General features: G+C 44.7%; 1 protein-coding gene across 3 annotated transcripts in view; it reads left to right on the forward strand.

The window, feature by feature from the left end:
• Positions 1-22,613, forward strand: part of STAT1 (signal transducer and activator of transcription 1) — a 48,734-nt gene that overhangs the window by 24,466 nt on the left and 1,655 nt on the right. For 2 of the 3 annotated variants that reach the window (XM_087707780.1, XM_087707793.1), the window contains 8 exons: positions 5,395-5,493; positions 7,478-7,613; positions 9,850-9,899; positions 12,143-12,237; positions 14,333-14,472; positions 18,071-18,256; positions 19,606-19,678; positions 22,388-22,484. In XM_087707780.1, coding sequence (XP_087563906.1) covers positions 5,395-5,493; positions 7,478-7,613; positions 9,850-9,899; positions 12,143-12,237; positions 14,333-14,472; positions 18,071-18,256; positions 19,606-19,678; positions 22,388-22,484 — 876 coding nt within the window. Of the gene's footprint in view, positions 1-5,394; positions 5,494-7,477; positions 7,614-9,849; positions 9,900-12,142; positions 12,238-14,332; positions 14,473-18,070; positions 18,257-19,605; positions 19,933-22,387; positions 22,485-22,613 lie in introns of those variants that run through there. The other variant, XM_087707786.1, reaches the window with a different exon arrangement.

Consider the following 22,613-nt stretch of genomic DNA (forward strand, 5'->3'; position numbering starts at 1 on the left):
GGCTGGCGGGCCCCCGGAGGAGAGCCTTCTCTGTGGCTGTTTCGACCCTGTGGAATCAGCTACCCCCAGAGGTCCGGACCTTACCCACTCTCATGGCCTTCAGGAAAGCCGTTAAAACCTGGCTGTTGCGGCAGGCCTGGGGCTGTTGACCTTAGTGTTAAGGTCCAGCCCCGATTAGAATGTATGTGTGTTGTGAATTTTAAACTATTTTTTTACTTATTTTGCTTTTCTTTTTTCTTCTTTCCTTGTAAGCCGCCCGGAGTCCTCCGGGATTGGGTGGCCTATAAATTTAATAAATGAAATGAAATGAAAGTGATTGGATCTTAACAAATTATGATCCGTGACTTATCCCTTGGTTGTTAGTATGCACCAGAGACAAATTCCTTGTATGTCCAATCACGCTAGGCCAATAAAGAATTCTATTCTAAAAACCATTAAAACAAGACCTCCTCTGCAGGCGAGGGCAATCCATCTTAAAAACAGTGTTGTTACCATGGGCTGCATTCCATTACCAGATCCCCAGGCGCCATAGCAAACCCATCATCAGACCCTTCTAAAAACCAATAGGATGGGGCCAATGTAACCTCAGAGGGCGAGTGCCATAGCAGGAAAGGCTGCCCTTCTAGGTCTGCAGTGTCCAATGACAGGACCCATCACATGATCATGGCAGAAGCACCAAAATGTTTGCTGCAGTGTACCATTGGATGCAATATTTTGGAGGCTGTTTTTATTACCGGAAGTGATGGTGTGCATGTCAGGGTTACCATACAAAGGACAGGAGAAGTTATTACGTCAAATGTCTTAATGTAAATGGTGCCGATTAATGATCATGTTTGTGAGATGATGTTGTCATACCTCAAAAGCAATTGGATGGTTCACTTTGGTTGCTCTTGTCCATTTCACTGAATTGATAAATGGAAAGTGAGAGTGGCTATAATCATTGCTTCTTCAATGCACAGTCCTTGTTGCTGTATTCTATGATGCGGACACAAGTCTTAAGTAAAATTAAGAAAAGTTTGGCATGTGGTAATTTGGGAAAAATGGTCCTCAGTGGTTAAAGCAGCCTTACATCTAAAGTCAGATTGTCCTTGCCTGGCTTACTGTATTGATTGGTGTAGGATGTTTTGGAACTAAAGCCCAAACCTCTGTTTCTTCTTTGGGGGCTAGGCTAAAGATGTTCAATGTGACCTTCTAATTAGTTTTTATTATTTCATTACCCTATTCTTTGTAGCTGTTGCTCAGATCTTTGGATGATGCGAAGATCTGTGTTTTGTTTAAATCCTGAATGGCTCTAATGATGAAATGACATCATTGTATATTGTGAAGTTAACAGTCTGATATCAAACTTTCAGTTCTGTTGGTTTAGAGCAAGGGTGTCAAACTCAAAGCTTGTGGGCTGGATCCGGCCCACAGAGTACTTAGATCTAGCCCGTGGGGCCACCCTGGAAACAGTGAAGGACTGGCCTATGGTGCCTCTGCCAGGGAAAACCGAATTTGGGTGAGCCACGTGCAGTGCCCCCCGGCTCTGTTTTCGGCTGCGATGGCCTCCTGCAGCCCTCTGCCAGCAAAAACAGTGTGCAGCCTCCCTGAGCTCCATTTTCCCTGGCAGAGGGCTGCAGGAGGCTGTTGTGGCTGAAAACAGAGCCCAGATGCCTATCCTGGCCCTGCCCTGCCCCACCGACCCCCGAGTCAAATACAACCCTGATGCAGCCCTCAATAAAATTGAGTTCAATACTTCTGGTTTAGAGCCATAACTCTCATCTTCTCCTGTGCGCTGCTTGGGGAATCCAAACATGGGTTAACTTTGTTCATTAGTCTAGAGACTGAGTTACATAATTGTTGACCACGCCTCCTTTGGCTGGGGTAGTCCAGTTTTTAACTCAGTCCAGCCTTAGAGAGACGCAAAAAAACTCTCTTCCCTGATAAGTGGCCGTGGTGAGAGTCGGTTCGCCGCTCTCGTGTCGGCACGGGGCCCAAAAACCCGCTGGTACTGCCTCCCATTCTCTTTGCTTGCTGCCGAGAAAGGCAGTGCGACCTTGCCTCCGGCGGGAGTGGACACAATTGTTAGGCATGGGTCGCCGTTTCCAGCGCTTTGGGAGCCTTGGCGTCGCAGCGCAGTTCTGAGTGAGTCAGCTGTGTCATTTCAGCTGCTGGCATTCTGCCCTCCCCTCCAGACGGGGAAAGATGGCTCAATCTCTACCTGAAATACCAGAGGTTCAAAATGCAGTCGCTCAAGAGCATTCTGGCCTGTATCCGGCAGGGCGACCTACTGACCTCTGTGGACATCAAGGAGGCATACCTCCACGTGCCGATACACCCACCACATTGAAGGTTCTTGCAATTCCAGTTTTGGGGCGCCATTTCCTATACCGTGCCCTGCCATTCAGCCTTTCATCGGTCCCGCGGACCTTCACGAAGTTCTTGGCGGTAATAGCAGCATCCCTCTGGTCAATCCAGATAAGGGTCAACTGTTATTTAGATGACATCTTGATCCTATTGTCATCCCCAGATATGGCAAGACAGGATTTGCAGACCACGATCGAAGCATTACAACTCCACAGCTCCTCTTGAATTTTCCAAAGAGCCACTTGCACCCAACCACGTCCCTCCTCCATCTCGGGACCGTCATCAACTCTGAACGGTGCATGGTGTCGCTTTCCCAGGAAAGACGCCAAAGCCTTCAGACCCTGGTGAGTCAGGTGCAAATGCCCTCATGGTCCTCTCCCAGCTTCTGGGGAAGATGATCTCATGTATAGACGTTGTCCCATGGTCGAGGTTTCACGCACGTCCTCTCCAGTGGTTTTTGCTCCCATTTCAGAGGGCTCACACCAGCAACTCACAGACCAGGGTCCATTTGCCTCCCAAGGTGCTTCATTTGCTACGCTGGTGGACTTCTTCCAAAATCCTCAAGGGGTGCCTTTTCAAGGAGCCAGATCGCGTTGTAGTAACAACAGGCGCAAGTCTATTCGGATGGGGAGCCCATGCCTCGGGCCGAGTGACACAGGGTCGCTGGAGCGCCCAGGAATTGAGGAACAGCATCAACTGGCTAGAGCTTTGAGTGATCTGCTAGCTCTCTGCGACTTTCGAGACCTGGTGATGACCAAGCACGTGTTGGTTCTCACAGAAAATGTAGCTTCCAAGGTACATGTCAACCACCGGGCCTTGATGCTGGAAGCGGAACGTCTTCACCATTGGGCGGAGACTCACCTGTTATCCCTCCGGGCAGAGCACATTTCGGGCACAGCCAGTGTACAGGCGGATTTGCTGAGCAGAACCACAGTAGACCAGATGGAGTGGCAGCTCCATCCGACTCTATTCCAGGAACTGGCTCACTGCTTCAGTCGGCCCCAGGTGGACCTCTTTGCTCAACTGTACAACGCACACCTGCCGAGGTTCTTCACCAGGTATTATGTTCTGGAAGCAGAAGGCACCAACGCCCTTTGTAGCCCCTGGCCGGAAGGTCTCCTATACGCCTTCCCACCTCTCCCACTTATACCGCTGGTCATCCAGAAGATTCTTTTGGAGCAGGTGGAAGTTCTCTTGGTCGCGCCAATGTGGCCCAGATGCCCTTGGTATGCCGACCTGGTCCATCTTTCAATTTCCCGACCGTGGAGAATACCAGACGACCGGATAATGCTCTTGCAGGGGGTTCTCATCCATCTGAACCCTCAGCTGCTACAATTAGCCGTGTGACACGTGAGCGGGCGATCCTGATGTGTCAGCACTTCTCTGACAAGGTCATCACCATGATCCAAGCTGCTCGCTGTCCATCCACGACACGAATTTATGAAGCTACCTGGCAGTCCTTTTGCAGGTGGTGCCAGACAGTATCTGTGGACCCACTTAAGTCTCCTGTTCCACGGGTTTTAGACTTTTTACAATTGGGTTTGGATAAAGGGCTAATGTCCAGCAGTCTACATAGACAGATTGCGGCATTATCGACTGTGGTGGGAGGCGCCCAGGGATATTCCCTTGCTCACCATCCGAGGGTCCAGTCCTTCTTGAAGGGCGCATCTAACCTCAAGCCACCAGTAGTCCACCGTTACCCTACATGGGATTTGCTCCTGGTACTTAGAGCTCTCATGGCTGAGCCTTTCAAGCCCATTCGTACCGTCAGTCTTAGATTGTTGACTCTCAAAACCATTTTTCTAGTGGCGATTACATCCACTAGAAGACTCTCAGAACTGGCAGCACTTTCAGTACGGGAGGATCTCTGTATATTCCATCAAGACAGAGTCATCTTGTGATTGGACCCGGCATTCCTGCCAAAAGTTAACTCCTTGTTCCACAGGGCGCAAGAACTCATCCTTCCAGACTTTTGTCCCAATCCGTCACACCCTCAGGAATGGAAGTGGCACCATCTTGATGGTCGCAGGGTGCTCCGTCACTATGTGAAGTGCACGGCATCATTCAGGAGATCAGAGGTGCTTTTTGTGTCTTACCAGCCGGCATCCATGGGACAGAAGGTGTCCTCAAACACCATTGGGCGCTGGTTGAAAGCGTGCATTGCCCTCGCATACGAATCCCAATCTCGACCGGCACCCTCCCCATTCCACCAGGAGTGCAGCCACCACGGCAGCATGGGCAACACAGGCCTCAGAGGAGGACATATGTAGGGCGGTGACCTGGTCATTAATGTCGCTCTTCATCCGTCATTACAAAGTGGACATGTATGCCTCGGCGGAGGCTTCCTTTGAGCGACGCGTCTTACAGAGGGTTGTAGCATCATCCATGGCCCCTGACCAGCCTGCGTCCCACCCTTGAAACTCATTGCTTTGGCATGTCCCATGCTTGGATTCCCCAACCAGCGCACAGGAGAATGACCGTTGACTTACCTGAATGGTCCTTCTATGCGCGCTGTGAGGGGAATCCAAACCCACCCTTGGCTTCGGCTGGTCCAGGCACTGGCACTGTCTCAATCTCACACACACGTATTGTGTTTACTTACCTACTTACCTTCTAGTCTGCTGATTCCTTTGCTTCTCTTGGATCGGCTGAGCCTTCGTACAAAACTGAACTACCCTAGTCAGAGTGGGCGTGGTCAACAATTACGTAACTCAGTCTCTAGGCTAATGGACAAAGTTAACCCATGCTTGGATTCCCCTTGCAGCGCACATAGAAGGGCCGTTCAGGTAAGTCAATGGTCATTCTCTGTATGGCAGAGGAGGATGGAATTAAAAGCCAAATACTTGGAGAGGCTGGATAGAAGTTTTGGCTGAATCCACAGTTTACGTATACGGATTATAAAGTGGTTTTGCACTCCTAGCGTATTCAAAACTATTTAAAAAGCCATGACCATGTGATATGTGAATCTAGCTTCATTTTTTCTGCCTGTGGAATATTTGCCATTTATGAATATTTGCTTAACTTGTCTCTGTGATTTTCCCTTCCCAGACCCATTCCCTTCCAATTGTTGTGATCTCAAATGTCAGTCAATTACCAAGTGGATGGGCTTCCATTTTATGGTACAATATGCTGATGAATGAACCAAAGGTAACTTAACAAGCACCTTTTCTAAGATTGAAATTGCTAAGAATCCCTGCATTCAGTCTGGCTCCCTTTAAAGCTTCTGCCATAAATGCTTTTACAAGGAATTTAGTCTTGTCGAACATAACAGAATTTATGACATTGCACTGGAAGCATTTTATATCATAAAATGCTTTAATATTTGGTAGGAAAATATGAATTCTCTAATCAGATCAAATAGATGCACTATTGCTATAGTTGCTTTTTTTCTGTTCACCAAAAAAAATCCAGCTTATTATGTTCATTGTTTATTACAAAATTGATGTTTATATGGCTTTTTGAGGAGATATTGAAAAACGTCTTGATTTATAATTATATAGGTAAAAATGGTTGATTTCTGAAAGAGGGGAGATAGCATGCCTATTCCTATCAAATCATTGATATTTCCAAAATTTGGAATATTCCAAAATATTCCACTTTTTGAAAAAAGAGAACAAAAATAGTTTGGTTTTCTGTTTGAGGGGGGAAAATGAATTAATACAGGAATCTTCATATCTTTGAAACTGCTTAATAAGAGTGGAGTTTTCTGATTTTGTGATTGAGTACAAGGAATTTTGGAAATTTCTACTGATTTTTTTTTTCTACAAGTAAAGTACAACTGTCTGATTACTGAGTGTGTTAGTATCTGGTTTTAGATTTGTTAATACTGCTTGCTTTGGCATCATGGATTGGTTTAGACCAGTGGTCCACACCCAACCTTTCCAGCTCTGCAGACCAGTGGCGGTCGGGGGGGGAGGGGAATGGTTCCACACAAGTGGCGGGCATGCACAAATAGAATTATGTGCCCTTGCCCAGTTGCCCACCGCCCAGTTCCAGGCCACGACTCAAGGGTTGGGAACCCCTGGTTTAGACTTACTGAGTGGCCAACATACTCCTTAGTTTTTTTATGCAATCCTAGATTGTTTTTTGCCAAGTTAACAGTGCTCCTTGTAGCATCTGAGTGCCGCATTTTGTGTGGCAAAACTTCCTACTTAAACATCAAATCTCAGCCAGTCACAAGCGCCACTGTGTGGTAGTTAGAATGCCTTTGCCCATCTGTTGTTGTTGTTGTTTTCCAAACGACAGAAGTTAAAAACCAGAGACGTTGGAGATTGTCAGTTGGAAATGCCTCACGGCATTTCAGAGCAGGATGGTGCTGATGTAGATTCAGATCCCATCTCATTCCTGAAGCGCATTAAATGACCTTCTAGTGTCCCCATTTATTTTGTTCTTCCTTTAAAACATTATATAGCCAGCTTCCTCTTCATTCAGATCTGGTCAGTTCAAAGCAGTTGCTTTTAAAACCTATTACAAACATCAAGCTCTTAAAGATGCCGTATTTAAGTGAGTAACTGTCTTTCCAAAAGTCATTCTTAAAAAGGGTTCACCGACAAAAGGGCGAACGACAAAACCACGCCCAACTAAACCGCGGTGACAAAACTGCGTGTTCTAAAGCGCTCCGACGAATGAGTGCTGAATCGCGCCAACAACAGCGCGGTGACAGAAGTGCGCTGTAAAACTAAACCTAACCCTAAACGTAACGCTAACCCTAAACGTAACGCTAAACCTAACCCTAAATCTAATCCTAAACCTAACCCTTACCTTAACTTAAATTGCCCTGCCGACGCGCTGTTGTAAATCGCCCTTCTGTCGATGCGCTGTTGTCGACGCGCTGTTGTCGGCCCGTTGATGATGTCGTGGTTTTAGCGACGCGGTTTTGTCATTCGCCCTTTTGTCGGGTCACGCTTAAAAAGTAGCTTCTGGAGGGTTTATGGGTAAGCAGGTGGCATAGGTTTTTCTTGGGTTCAGACACAGCTACCAAAAAAAGGCCTTCTCCTTGTTATGAAACATAAGCTCAGTAGACAATCTGTCCACCTCACAGAAGTGCAGGAAAGTGGAAACGTCACCCGAACTCCTTAAAAGAAAGGTGAGAGATATTTGCTCCATGTATCCTAATCTGCTTCCATTTTAGAATTTGTCCTTCTTCCTTAATCCACCATGTGCAAGATGGTCACAGCTTTCTGAAGTGCTGAGCTGGCAGTTTTCCTCTGTCACAAAAAGGGGACTCAGTACAGATCAGCTGGAAATGATCGGGGAGAAGTTGCTTCGTAAGTGGCCTTATAGGGTGATAATTTTTTTTATTTAAACACATAAACACATCAACAAAAACCAACACATAACTTAAAAACAACATAGGAACAACAAGTTCCATCGTATATCATACAGCAGTTCCGATCGGTTTCTTTGCAGTTAGTGTTTTCCCTACTATACATTTCTATCTTTCATTCATAATTCGTTATCCATTTGTATGTACATTTCTTTATTTATTTAAACTTAGCTACTTATGACCAGATATTATTTACCTATATTATGCTATATATTTTTACTGTCATTTGTTCTCTTACATACAGATTATAGATATACATTCACATAATTATTCTTTTTCTTTGCCATTCTTACATTATTATTATCCCATTTGGAAGGTTATAAGGTATAGTTTAGAATGCTTTGTTTACCATCCTTCGCACCTCCTAAGACACCACCTTGTTTTCTCTTTCTTTTCTTTCTCCCTCCCTTCCTTCTCTACTTCCTTCCTTCCTTGCCTCCATCCCCTTCTTTCTTCCCTTATCTCTTCCCTACTCCTACCCTTTTTCTTCTCCTTCCTACCTTCTCTCCTTTTCTTTCTTTCTCTTCCTCCCTCCTCTTCTTCTTTTTCTCCCCCCTCTACCCACCTTCCCTTACCTCATTCTTCTTCCCTGTAAGTGGCATTATAAATTCTCTATAGAGTGAAAACTGGAACGAGACTCAAATCATCATTTCCAGAAGCCCTCTGAATCTTCACATTGATTCTGGTTTTAGAGTTAGTGCTTAATTGTTCCTGCCGCCACCACCTATCTTTCAGCTAGCCTCTCATCTTTTGTCCATTTTGCAATGATTAATGATTAGCCTCTCATCTTTTGTTCATTTTTGAGTGATTAAAAGGTCAAAATGCAAAAGATGGAAATAATTTCAGTAGTGGAACCTCTTGGCTATATAGCATAGAGCAGGGGTGTCAAACTCAAGGCCTGTGGGCCCAATCTGGCCCATGGGGTGCTTAGAACTGGCCCATGGAGCCCCCCCGGAAACACCGAAGGACCAGCCCATGGTGCGTCTGCCAGCAAAAACGGAGCTTAGGAGGGCTACATGCAGCCCTCCTGAGCTCTGATTTCAGATGCGACGGCCTCCTGCAACCCTCTGCCAGTGGAAACTGAGGTCGGGAGAGCCGTGTGTGACCCTCCCAAGGTCATTTTCGCTGGCAGAGCGCTTGGGCCGCCATAGTTGCTCTTGACATAGCAATAGAAATAGCTGTTAGACTTATATACCGCTTCATAGGGCTTTCAGCCCTCTCTAAGGGGTTTAGAGAGTCAGCATATCGCCCCCACAGTCTGGGTCCTCATTTTACCCACCTCGGAAGGATGGAAGGCTGAGTCACCCTTGAGCCAGTGAGATTTGAACTTCAGCTGAAGTGGCTGCAGTACTGCACTCTAACCACTGCGCCACCTCGGCTCTGAGTGACGTCGAGGTGGCCACGGCTCCCCAAGATCAAACCCAACCCTGAATCAGTCCTCAATGAAATTGACTCTGACACCCCTGGCATAAAGGCATGGTGATGAGAGATTTTAGCTCTCCCTGGCTTCTGGTTTTAATTTTATCTAATCTTTTTGGATGGAGAATGTGTAGACCTCCTCTCAGGATAATAACAAAATAAAACAAAACCCACAAGCCAAGGAAATGCTGAATTGAAGATTCCAAATTTATGAAATATAAATTTAAAATCCAACTCCATACATTCTTCAAAATCAGTCATGAACAATGCACTAATAATTGAATAGATGTCTTACGGCTTTTGGGTATTGGGTAGGCCTGCACATCTGGATGGGAACAAGTTGAGGAAAGTGGTCCTTAAGCTGCATGTTCCTCAGACCTTTTCTAGATAGCGATACTTAAAATTCAAAATATAATTTTTCCATGGGATTTAATCTCAGCATTGCATTGGTACAGTAGCAATAGCAATAGCAGTTAGACTTATATACCGCTTCATAGGGCTTTCAGCCCTCTCTAAGTGGTTTACAGAGTCAGCATATTGCCCCCACAGTCTGGGTCCTCATTTCACCCACCTTGGAAGGATGGAAGGCTGAGTCAACCTTGAGCCGGTGAGATTAGAACCGCTGAACTGCAGATAACAGTCTGCTGAAGTGGCCTGCAGTACTGCACCCTAACCACTGCGCCACCTCGGCTCTTTTTAGAAATGCATAAATGTTAGTGACCTGATGGAAATATCTTGGGTTTTGTTTTTCCTTTTAGCAAATGGATGTACTCCAGATGGCCTTATTTCATGGGCAAGATTCTGCAAGGTATGAGTCGCTGTTCCTCAGCTAATGTTATGGAAATCAATGTAACTTCATATAAACCATTTCTCGTTGGATTTTCTTCCTACTATAAAAGAGTGCATCTGAATTATTCTTGATTCTGGCTGAATCATACCTGGGGTAAGAACAAAAATGTTGTTCTTGAATAGTTTGGAGCGTTTACATTCCATCAATGTAGACCAGTGACGTGCGGTGAGGTTTATGGCTGGTGAGGCACTGACACAGTGGTGGGTTTCAAATTTTTTTAGACTTGTGGACTTCAACTCCCAGAATTCCACAGCCAGGCATGCTCAGTTCCAATTTAAAGTGACAGCATTTGTTTTTCTCCTTTGCGGAAAAGTTTCCTTCATTCTTTTTCTTCTCCCTCCCCCTACTTCCTCCCTCTCCCCCTCTCTCAAACAGACACACGGACACAGACAAGTTGGATTGGACTTTGTCTCCTACCCTCTTCCCTCTCTCACTCACTCTCTCTCAAACAAACACAAACACAGAAGTTGGATTGGATATATTTTCCAATGGCTTGAAAGCAGCTCCTTTGCCATACCCCCTCCCTCAATTCCCCTCCACCATTGCAAATGTAGCCTGCTGTCTGGGTGGGAAATGCCTGAAACGCAATAAAACCCACCCACCCACCCACTCGCCTCCTGCTTGCAGGCTGGGGTGAGAAAAGAGGCAGAGAAGCCGGAGGGGAGCCTATCTGAGCCTTTGACTGCAGGCGGAGCCACGTTGCCTTTTCAAACTTGTAATCAGTGAAGCTGGGCTTATATATTTTTATCCAACTGTGTGTGTGTGTGTTTTTGAACAGGCAAAGTGGCTCTGTCTGCAATTAAACTACACTTGGCGGGGGGAGTCTACACTTGAGGATGAAGTTTGAATTCCTCCCCCTCCCTCCCACCCACAGGTACCTTTTCCAGCTGTTTCTGAGAGGATTTCAACTCTGCTCTTGCCTGTCATCACGAAAAGAAAAAAAAATGTAAAAGGAAAAAGGCAAGAGCTGAGGTCAGGTTGAGCTAGTTGCTGCCAGAGTCAGGAATTTTTCGGCTTTTAATCCTTGCTTAACTCTGCTCGAGTGATCATAAAATGCCTAAAGTCAGACTAGATGAGGCACGTCGTTCTCCTGCCTCCTCCTGTAGAGGGCGCTTTTTTAGAGGCTTTTTTGAACAGTTAAGCAGAGTCATCCACGGTCACTCTGGCAGCAACTAGCTCAGCCTGACCTCAGCTCTTGCCTTTTTCCTTTTACATTTTTTTTTCTTTTCATGATGACAGTGGTGAGGCTCTGCCTCTCCTGTCTCTCCTGACTGCACGTCCCTGATGTAGACATGATTATAGGCTGTTCCAGTTTATGTATAGTCTATGATGAACTTTCCTTTAGGCTTCATGTGATGTATAGACCCACCTATTATGGTTTAGTATCAACAGCAAGAAATGGGACCCTGTCTCTGGAACAACTTAATGGATGGCAAAAGAACAGAGCTGAAATTGGGAGGAACTGCTATCACAATTAGCAGTCCTTACAAGCATCCATACCAACTTGAGCTGATCGGAGATGGGGATCTAATACTATCTGGATGAGCGCTGGTTTCCTAGCCCTTCCGTTGGGACTGCTGAATTGTCTTCCACTCTAGTGGTTGCTTGCCATGGAAGACGATACCTAGAACAGACGTTGGTGTCCAACTTGACCTTCAATGTGGCTAATAGATGTTTCCCATGACATTTTAATAAAGCCTTTGCTGTTTGAGGATTTCTCGGGAGAAACAACCGACTCATGTACAAAAATAAGAGTGCATAGGAGGTTTCTCTTGCAAACAGAAAACAAAGGAAGCTTTTAGCTTCTAGATGCACTTGGGGGGGGGGAGTTTGTGTGTGGGGGTGGTTTAATTCAATGAAGATGTTATCTACTCGAGTAACAAAAAATCTGCAAAAGGGCAATTGAACTCAGAGTGCATCAAGGACTCCACAGTCTAATATTCATTGTAGGAAGCATGGTTTGAAAAAATGGAAGGACAGGAATTTTGGGATAATGGAGGCCTTGAAGCTGCAACTTATTAATCATTTGGACACCCCTTTCTTAAATATTCAGAAAAATGAGTACACCAAACAAATGTGAAAACACCAAGCAAGTGGCAAGAAATGAAAATTAAATTAAAAACTGACACCCTTGGGATGACTGATGCTAAATCCGTGAGCAATTTTTTACCACTTCAGCTTTTGGTTTTTCTTGATTTCAGGAAAACCTGAATGATAAAAATTTTGCCTTTTGGCTGTGGATTGAAGGGATCCTTGAACTGATCAGGAAACACTTGATCTGCCTCTGGAACGATGGGTAAGTGTGTTTTGCTCAGGGCCCAAAAAGAAAGCCAAACAAATCCGGATTGATTCCAGATGGACTTCACAACATATTGAAGTCAAACTATATTTACAGCCAGTAATATTAAAAAAAAAAGACTCCCTTGGACTCTTATTAACTTTAGAACCCTAAAAGGAAGAATCCTGTAGTGTGTGAATGGAATCTGTTTTTCTTTTCTTCTGCACAATGAGGTTTCTTTCTCTTTCCCTCCATGTCCCTGTTAGTTTTGAAAATCTGTTCTTCAGGCTTGAGGCTTCATGGTAGATTTAGGGAGAGTCTGCAGTGCTGTTGCCAGGAAAGGAAATATTTCTTCTGCTTTCTTTCCCTTAATAGAAACTACATCGCTAATGGCAACTTACAGGGTTCTTCCATACTTGGAACCTGGGCAGTTTCAATGTGGGATGTTATGATGGTGCTTAAGAAAGAGCATTGTTCCATATGCCTGCTGCATGTAAAAAGGCTTTAGAAGAAGTAGAGAAACGATATGGGAGTTTCAGACTAATCTGGGATGGATTATAAAGTTAACGTCACAATGAAAGAACCATTATAGTGTTTTTCCACTGTTCTTTTAAAGTGCCTCTAGATTTCTGCAAAGCCTAAAAGACCATTTTCTAATGAGGTTAACAGCAATCTTCCTCTATTATGAAACCCACAAGCGTGGCCAAATGCTTTTTTAATGGCACAACATAAAATGTGTTGCCAGGATGTAGGCAGCTGCCTGAAGGAAAAGTAAATTATTTTACCCAGAATTAATCTTGCAGAGTTTCCAGTAGCAATAGCAATAGCAGTTAGACTTATATACCGCTTCATAGGGCTTTCAGCCCTCTCTAAGCGGTTTACAGAGTCAGCATATCGCCCCCAACAATCCGGGTCCTCATTTTACCCACCTCGGAAGGATGGAAGGCTGAGTCAACCTTGAGCCGGTGAGATTTGAACCGCCGAACTGCAGATAGCAGTCAGCTGAAGTGGCCTGCAGTACTTCCCCCTAACCACTGCGCCACCTCGGCGCAACCTTGCAGTAGCAAGGTTAGTTAGATTGAAAGTAGAACTGTTGCAGGTGAGTCCTAACGTTACGACCTACGATTGAGCCCCAAATTTATGTTGCTACGTTACACATTTGTTAAGTGAGTTTTGCCCCATTTTACGTCTTTTCTTGCCAAGTGAATCACTGCAGATGCTGAGTTAGCAACATGGTTGTTAAGTGAATCCGGCTTCCCCATTGATTTGTCAGAAGATCGCAAAAGGGAATCACATGACCCCGGGACACTGCAACCGTCATAAGCATAAGTCAGTTGTCAAGCAAACAAATGTAAATCACGTGCCCGTGGGGATACTGCAAAGGTTGTAAATGTGAAAAAATGGTCATAAGTCACTCTTTTCAGTTTTGTTATAACTTTGAACAGTCACTAAGCCAGTGTTTGTCAACCTTGGCAACTTGAAGATGTTTGGACTTCAACTCCCAGAATTCCCCAGCCAGCATTTGCTGGCTGGGGAATTCTGGGAGTTGAAGTCCGGACATCTTCAAGTTGCCAAGGTTGACAAACACTGCACTAAGCGAACTGTTGTAAGTCAAGGATTACCTGTAGTTCCCTTGCTGGAATTCTTCTGAATTCTTCCCTTTAAGAACCAAACTCTTTCTGTGTACATGGGGAGAGGGACTTTCTCATAGCTTTATAATATACGGGGAGGCCTGCCACCGGGGTCATGCAGTCCTTGAATATTTAAGCTCCCTCTTCCCCCTTTTGGCAGAAAGACACTGCAAGATCCTAGTTCCGCGTTTAATAGCAATAGCAGTTAGACTTATATACTGCTTCATAGGGCTTTCAGCCCTCTCTAAGCGGTTTATAGAGTCAGCATATCGCCCCTAACAATCCGGGTCCTCATTTTACCCACCTCGGAAGGATGGAAGGCTGAGTCAACCTTGAGCCGGTGAGATTTGAACCGCCGAACTGCAGCTAGCAGTCAGCTGAAGTGGCCTGCAGTACTGCACCCTAACCACTGCGCCACCTCGGCTCTAAAAAGCAGAGGCCCTCCTTTGATAGGAATAATGTTCTTCTTCCCCATGTTGCAGGCACATCATGGGCTTTGTTAGCAAGGACCAAGAGCGCATGCTGCTTAAGGATATGGAGACTGGGACGTTCCTTTTGAGGTTCAGTGAAAGTAGTCGAGACGGAGCAATCACTTTCACCTGGGTGGAAGGACCAGCAAACGGTAAGTAAAACCTAGAGGAAAGACTTTGTGTTGTGACGAGCCTGCGAATCCCCTTTGTGCTTGGAGCTCTTGTGCTTTTAGGAAGGAAATTTTTGTCTCCGACTTGGAAAATTTCACAGTTTAACGAGCTCAGACCTGGTTTCTCCCAGTCAGTTTAAATCCTTATTAATTTCCACAACTCTATGGGATAAGAACATAGTTGCCTTTGTTTAAGAAAATCTCATATTATTCAGTATAGCGGAATAACGCAATAGCATTCTCTTTATCTACTCAAGGTTATGTGTAGATTTTCTTTGTATAAAATTGTATTATTGTATTGTATTGTATTGTATTTGTCTTGTATGCCGCCCACTCCCGAAGGACTCCGGGCGGCTCACAATAGACAAGGGAAGGGGGAAGACTAGACAAAGACAACACTTTAAAAACAAAACCACAACATTCACAATTTCCACGGGGCTGGATGTTTCACAAGCCCCCCGGCCTGCTGGAGCAGCCAGGACTTGGTGGCTTTGCAGAAAGCCAGGAGGGTCGTAAGGGTCCGGATCTCGACAGGGAGATCATTCCAGAGGGCTGGAGCTGCAACAGAGAAGGCTCTCCCCCGGGGGGGTCGCCAGCCGACATTGGCTGGCGGATGGAATTGGAGATAACTACCGTGTTTCCCCAAAAATAAGCGCTTGGCCTTATTTTCCGTGAGGTCCTATTATTTTTGAGGTACAGGAGTCAGCGGCCATGGTCACCTCATGGCTACTGCTGTGTTGCACTATTTTCGTGGAGGGCTTATTTTAGCACATGCACTCAAAAGCCGAATTGGGCTTATTATCCGGGGAGGTCTTATTTTCGGGGAAGCAAGGTAAATTTGGTATCTTTCATTTTTCTCTCTCCCTCAATCTCTCTCTTACATATTTTACTCATACATAAAAATCCATCAAATAAATATTGAGTCAGGCCAGGGCCCATGAGCTCTCAAGAATGACTGGCAGAGGCCATGACAGGGAAGCAACTTTCTTCCAACAATTCAGGCAGGGATGCTGTCCTGGCCTACTTTGTGCCAACAAGAAGGACAGGAGCACTAGGAGAGCCCAACCTTGCTCTTCCGGCAAAGGTTAGGTGGACATTCAAAAGCATTCAGACCAACAAACTGTTTTAGATGTTACCATGACAATTTGAGTTCCAGAAACCCCTCAACAGAAGAGAATGGATCCAGTTTAAAAAAAAAAAAAAAAAGTAGCAGGGACAGCCTCATAATACTTACTGAAGGAAGAACAGAAGTAAAACTACAGAAGGAAAAGCATCAAATTAAAATCCACAGAGCTACTTAATTAATCATATCATTTTGAATGAAAATACTACTAGGTCCTGAGGCTTCCCTAATAGAATATTGTATAGGAAGGAAATCTGCAACAATCCCAAATGCAGTCCTTAGTGAATGCTTGTGCATGTAAACTGTATAAATCCAAAATTATTCTCAATTCATGGTTGCCTGAATTGCATAAATATATGTTTAAGCAAATGTTTGAGATTAAGCAAATGTTTGAGATTGCGGTAAAATGCTTGGAACCCATAGGGTGAAGCAGAGGTCGGTTCCTACCAGTTCGCACTTATTCGGTAGAACCGGTTCGTCAAATCTACCGAACCGGTTAGAAGAGGTTCCACCAATGGACCTGGAAAGCAGGCCACACCTACAGAAGAGGTTCCAAAAAATTTTGAAACCCACCACTGCTACACACACACACACACACACACACACAGAGAGAGAAAGAGGAAGAAAGAAAGAAAGAAAGAAAGAAAGAAAGAAAGAAAGAAAGAAAGAAAGAAAGAAAGAAAGAAGAAAGAAAAAGTGAGAGAGATGAAAGAAAAAAGGGACAGAGAGACAAAAGGAAGGAAAGAGAGAGAGCGAAAGCACATGGCTGGCAAGCCACTCCTACCAGGTCACATGGCCGGCAAGCCACTCCCATAAAGGAGGCCACACCCACAGAGTAGGTTCCAAAACAATTTGAAACCCACCACTGGGGTGAAGGGTTGGAGATCTCAGAGCTTTGTTGGTCAGAAGTCCTCTTGGTCTTCACATTGACTTCACCTCCTGCACTGAAGTACCAACTTTGTTGTTCCTGCTACCGCCATTTCTGGGAGATTGAGAACCCCAGTTGAGAACCCTAGTTATAAGAAAAGAAATTTGACTGATATCCTGTTATGCCTTTCTGGCCATTAAAAAGTCAAAGTGCAGAAGTTTAAATACTGTATTTTTCGGACTATAAGACACACCTTTTCCCCCCTAAAAGAGCACGGAAATGTTGGTGCGGCTTATACATTAAATACGGCAATTTTTGGCCTCCCAAAGCCCCGCCCCCACATCCCAAAACGGAGACATTTTAGCCTTCCCCCTGCTGTAGTCTGCAGCATGCTTCTGGGGGCTGGAGAGGACTTACTTACCTCTTAGAAATCTTGGTGCGTCTTATACACTGGTGCATCTTATAGTCCGAAAAATACGGTAATGTGTATAGTTATTCCCTGGTTCTATGGCATTGAGGTTTGATGAGTAAGTTTCAGTACTTTCTCTACCTTTCCCCCCAGGAAGATGGCCACATCTCCCAAAACATAAATTAAATACAACTTTTTCTTTAAAAAAAATAAAACTCTGCCTAAATATTAACATGCAAACAATTCCATGCCCAAGGATATAAAATATATTCTGCTCAGATCACAGTAATACAATAGGTGGCAAATTAATTAAAAAGAAAATTCAATTTCTGGACAGGCCACAAGATGGCAGTGGTCTGCTACAGACAAATAGCTCTCTGAAAGAATTTCAGAAAAGATCCTGGAGAGGGTTCAAATTATTACAGATTACAAGAAATTCTAAAGAGAATATAAAGTGTGAATCAGGAACTAGAAGGAACAGTGGTAATCCTGTAATTTTACCATCTTCCATCTATAGACTTTCTAGCAACTTCATTGCTCTAATTCTGGCAAGAGTTTTTGATAAAATTTCTACATTGTCAAGCTTCTGTTAAAAGCCAACCCCAAATAAAACAATTGAAAAATATTGAGCTGAAGAAGCTTCTTGGATGAAAAACGAAACGTCTACTAAGAAAAAGCAAGAAAGTCCTGTTGCCTCTTGAAAAAAAGCACCTTTACCTCCTTGCGACCTATTAGATCGCACAGATTAGGCCTCCTCCGAGTTCCATCCGCCAGTCAGTGTCGACTGGCAACTACACGGAGGAGAGCCTTTTCAGTAGTAGCTCCGACCCTTTGGAACGATCTCCCCGTGGAGATTCGTACCCTCACCACCGTCCAGACCTTTCGCACAGCCCTCAAGACCTGGCTATCCCGTCAGGCCTGGGGATAAAGATCGTAATCCGTCCCCACCCGAATGATGAATGTTGTATACTATTTTTACTATGTATTGTTTTATGTCTTACTGTCTTGTACTCCCCTCCCTATATATTGTAAGCCGCCCTGAGTCCCCTCAGGGAAAAGGGCGGCCTATAAATAATAAAACCATAAAACCATAATTGAAAAATATGTTCGTTGTACATTGAAAAACTTGTAACATTTATCTTCTGTTTCTTTTCCCCCAATGCATCTCGCCTTGCCCCAGATCAATCCTTCCACTCTGTGGAACCTTATACAAAAAAGGAACTCTCTGCAGTCAGCCTACCAGATATCATTCGAAATTACAAAGTGATGGCCGCAGAGAATTTTCCCGAGAACCCACTGAAGTACCTGTATCCAGGCACTCTCAAAGACAATGCATTCGGAAAATATTACTCCAGACCCAAAGAGTGTGAGTAGTTTTCTCTCTTCTTTTTTCACAAGGGTAAACGGTCTCACGTCCAGATGTGCATGCTTGTGTGCCTCGATTTTGGCAATACCCTTGGAGACCACATTAGGAGTCTCAGTTTTCCCTGCTTCTACCCCTGAATCCGACAAGAGTTCTTTGGAATCTAGACATGGGGGGTGGGCAAGGAGTAAGATTGCTGCCATGCAAAACATCCACTGACCTTCATTTGAAAGCATTGCTTGCCACACAAGCTGCTTTCAGTTTTGTTGTTCAAAAGTGGGCTTGGCTCATGTCTACATTGATAAAAGTTTGAAAGATGTTTGCCTCGTGGCCAGAATTCTTTTTTATGAAGCTTTTTTTCTTTTACTTTTTGCACTCATCTAAATTAATATAAATGGAAGTTGGGAGAGCTGTCTAGACCAGTGTTTCTCAATCATTGCATCGGTGCCACCTCCACGGATATAGGACAGTAAGAGGTGCATTTTCTGGTGTCAACAAGACACTATTTCCAGTATAATAGACGCTTGTCTAAGGGTCCCCTGGCACTTTATGTACACACACACCACACACACACACACACACACAGACAGTTGAGTTGAGTTTATTATATTTCTATGCTGCCCTATTCCCCGGAGGGGACTCAGGGCGGCTCACAACCAAGTCGGGGGGGGGGGGATATAAATAAGAAAAAAGAACACGAACAAAACAATACCACAATTTAAAACACTTAACCACCATACCATTCGAGGGGGGACAAAAAATCATTAGCCCCAGGCCTGTCGGAACAGCCAGGTTTTAAGGGCTTTGCGGAAGGCCTGGAGGGTGGTGAGGGTCCAAATCTCCACGGGGAGCTCATTCCAGAGGGCCGGAGCAGCCACAGAGAAGGCCCTCCTCCGGGTGGTCGCCAATTGGCATTGGCCAGTGGATGGAATTTGGAGGAGGCCTAATCTGTGGGATCTAATCGGTCTATTGGAGGTAATTGGCAGTAGGCAGTCTCAAGTACCCAGGTCCGATACCATGAAGGGCTTTATAAGTGACGACTAGCGCCTTGAAGCGTATCCGAAGACCAATAGGCAGCCAGTGCAGCTCGCGGAGGATAGTGTAACGTGGGTGTACCGAGGTACACCCACAATCGCTCACACGGCTGCATTCTGGACAAGCTGAAGTCTCCGAATGCTCTTCAAGGGCTGCCCCATGTAGAGACAGACATATATTTTTCACCAGTTGCCACTTGAAATATCGAAGGATCATATGGCCCCCCGTTGAGAACTTCTGGTCTAGACATTAGCTTAAGTCTGAGTGTTTCCTGCTTTCCAGATGCAAAAATAAACTTTTTCTGTGCTTCTCCCTAGCTTCGGAGCCCATGGATGTGATTAGTGGAGCCAAAGGATACATCAAAACTGAACTAATCTCTGTATCTGAAGTGTGAGTTTGCCAAGAAGAGAACAGAGTACACTTTGAAAGTACTGGGGTGTCACCTTTAGCACTGACCAATATCACACTGTGACAGAATTAGAAGCATTCTTCCCAAGATTGCTCAGGTGCTACGGTCGTGTACGTTCAGCGTGGCCTCTGGGAACCAGCATAGCCAAACGGTGGTCTTGGTTTATGCCTGTACTGATTCTGCAACCTAAGATTGGACCACCTTCCCTTCGCCCCCCCCCCCCCTTACCACCAGCACCGATAATCAAGTTTGCAGGGCATGACCTCTGCTTGCCCACACTTTGTTCTTGCATCACATGTCAAAATAAAAGTTGTGGATTTTGGATAATGATATAATTTGCCTCTGGTTTTTAATAAGAGTTTTTTTTTTTTACTTCCTCAGTTTATTTATATACTTCCTCAGGGTAGCTGAGTGTGTGATAAGGTTGGCAGCGATATTATAATTTACTAGCTGGAGAAAGAGGTGGGTTGTGGGGAGGGTGAAGGGGAGGGATTGAAATGGCAAGGAGTCGTCCCAGGTCAGGGTCCTTAAAGAGGAGGAGGATGGTGAGCAGAGCATTCACAGTGAAAAGGCTGGCTGGTTGCTTTCAGTGGTTCCACCACAAAACCGCGGTCGACTAAAGCGCGTGTCACTAAAGCGCGGTGACAAAACCGTGCCGTCAAAACCGCGCGACAACAGCGCGCCGACAGAAGCGCGCTGTAACATAACCCTAAAAATAACCCTAAACCTAACTCTAAACCTAACCTTAAACCTTACCTTAAGTTAAATCGCGCTTCTGTCGGCGCGCTGTTGTCGCGCGCTTTTGACATCGCGGTTTTAGCGCCGCGATGTTGTCGGCGCGCTTTTGACTTTCGCGGTTATGTCGTGCCACAGCTTTCAATAGCCTTCCTTTCTACTTTCTACTCTTGCTTGACTGCTACATGCTAGCCTCCCATGTCAAGTCTCTATTCGTTTCCCCCTCAATTCAATTGTTGGCTGTATGTTTCTTCTGTGCTGCATCATCCCTGGCTTTTTGCAATGTCCTCTTCACAGCAACCCAATAAAACAATTCCCTTCCTGCAAATATTTTTAAACCCGTCCCTAAATTAGATGCTAAACATATGGACAGGGCTTATGTACAACGCTTATGCATTTGTACCTTGCCCAGTTTGTATGTAATGATCATAATATTGTAAGCTGGTTTTCTATCGTAAAAGATCCTTAAAACAATTGGCCTGCAAATAAATCGGACTAGTATACAGGTAGTCCTCAACTTAAGACCACAATTGAGCTGAAACTTTCTTGTAGCTAAGTGAGAAATGTGTGTTAAATTGAGTTTTGCCCCATTTCGCGACCTTCCTTGCCACGTTTGTTGGGAGTGAATCACTGCGGTTGTTAAGTCAGTAACATGGTTGTTAAGTGAATCTGGCTTCCCCATTGACTTTGCTTGTCAGATGTTTGCAAAAGGGATCCCCGAGACACTGCAGTGGTCATAAGTGTGAAAAATGGTCTGAAGTCACGTTTTTTCTGTGCCATTGTAACTTTGAACGGCCACTAAATGAACTGTTAGGGCGAGGACTACCTGTACAGGAAATCATGTGCATCGTATGGATTTGGGGGGGTGGAAGAAGAAAGAATAGCTCTTTACAGGCCTTGGATGACCTTGTTGGCTGTAGGTGGGCAGAGAGATTTCAATTTAAGAATGTTCCTTAAATCCCACCTGTTCTGAATCTGCCAGGAAAACCAAAAGGAAATTTAATCGTATCAAATTTGCATGTGATTTTAACTGGTTCAGAGAACAAAGATTAGGTTTTTTTTTTAATTTGGGAAGGGGTTGTCTGAAGAATCTACAGTCGGCAATGTTTTAGAAAAAAAAGGAACCTTTTGCTATGTGACAGTGAAGGAAAAAGCCTAAGCAGGTTTATGGAATCATGCATTTAATGTTTATTTTGCAGCTCCTTTGGGGTAACGCAACCCCATACGTCAGTGGTTCCCAAACTTGGCAACTTTAAGACTTGTGGACTTCAACTCCCAGAATTCTCCAGCCAGAGAGAGAGCAGAGCTGGCTGGAGAATTCTGGAAGTTGAAGTCCACAAGTCTTAAAGTTGCCACGTTTGGGAACCACTGCCATAAGTCATGGGCAGGTTTAGTATTTCAGGGTCTTTAAGCTAGCAGGGAGGATAAGTTCTATCACAAATATAGCAACCTTAGCATCCAGCTGTCTTCACCTGTACGTTTTGTGCATGATGGCCTTTGGGGATAAAATATTCACAAACCTAACTTTTTTTATATTAAAAAAATTGAATTGGCTAAAATAGTGACATCGCTGGAATAAAGGTACTTTATCCTTGCCGCCACCTTGCTGAATTTATTTGCGAAAATCCTAAAGCACAAGTTCTGTGTTGCCTCGAGCAGGAAATGCGAGTGTGCCTGCCCTGCTCCTTTAATAAACATTCAATAGATTCCGGTAGAAACCTGGTTTGATGTCGACTAACAGGCTGAATAGGCTGCTGGCTCAAAGCAAGTCATTTGTGTTTCGGTGTGGCGAGAAGGCTGTGATTGAAATGAGAATGGTTTGTAGGCGATAGTGATGGTTATCCACAGGCTAAGCCTAGAAATAGGGATGTGGAGACAATTGTTGTGCCAGGACTAACGGATCATGTCCCAAATTCATTAGAAACTAATTGTTTTTGTCCTTTGCTATCCTTCAGTCACCCTTCCAGACTGCCTGGCCCCGAAGCCCTTCTGCCTATGTCCCCAGAAGAATTTGATCAAGTAGTGCAAGAGGTATCTTCTGCGGAAATTATGGTGAGTAAATGACATTTGGGTTGCTTTATGGTCTAACAATGGATTAAGCTGCTTTTGTAACAAGCCTGTCATCTCCAACCAAGAGATGCATAAGCACTATGGCTATCCTTGATGAATAGTACAGTCTAT

This window comes from Thamnophis sirtalis, unplaced genomic scaffold, assembly GCF_051295495.1.
Source record: "Thamnophis sirtalis isolate CommonGarterSnake01/CBP01778 unplaced genomic scaffold, rThaSir2_p1.2 scaffold_1, whole genome shotgun sequence".
Lineage (NCBI taxonomy): Eukaryota > Metazoa > Chordata > Lepidosauria > Squamata > Natricidae > Thamnophis > Thamnophis sirtalis.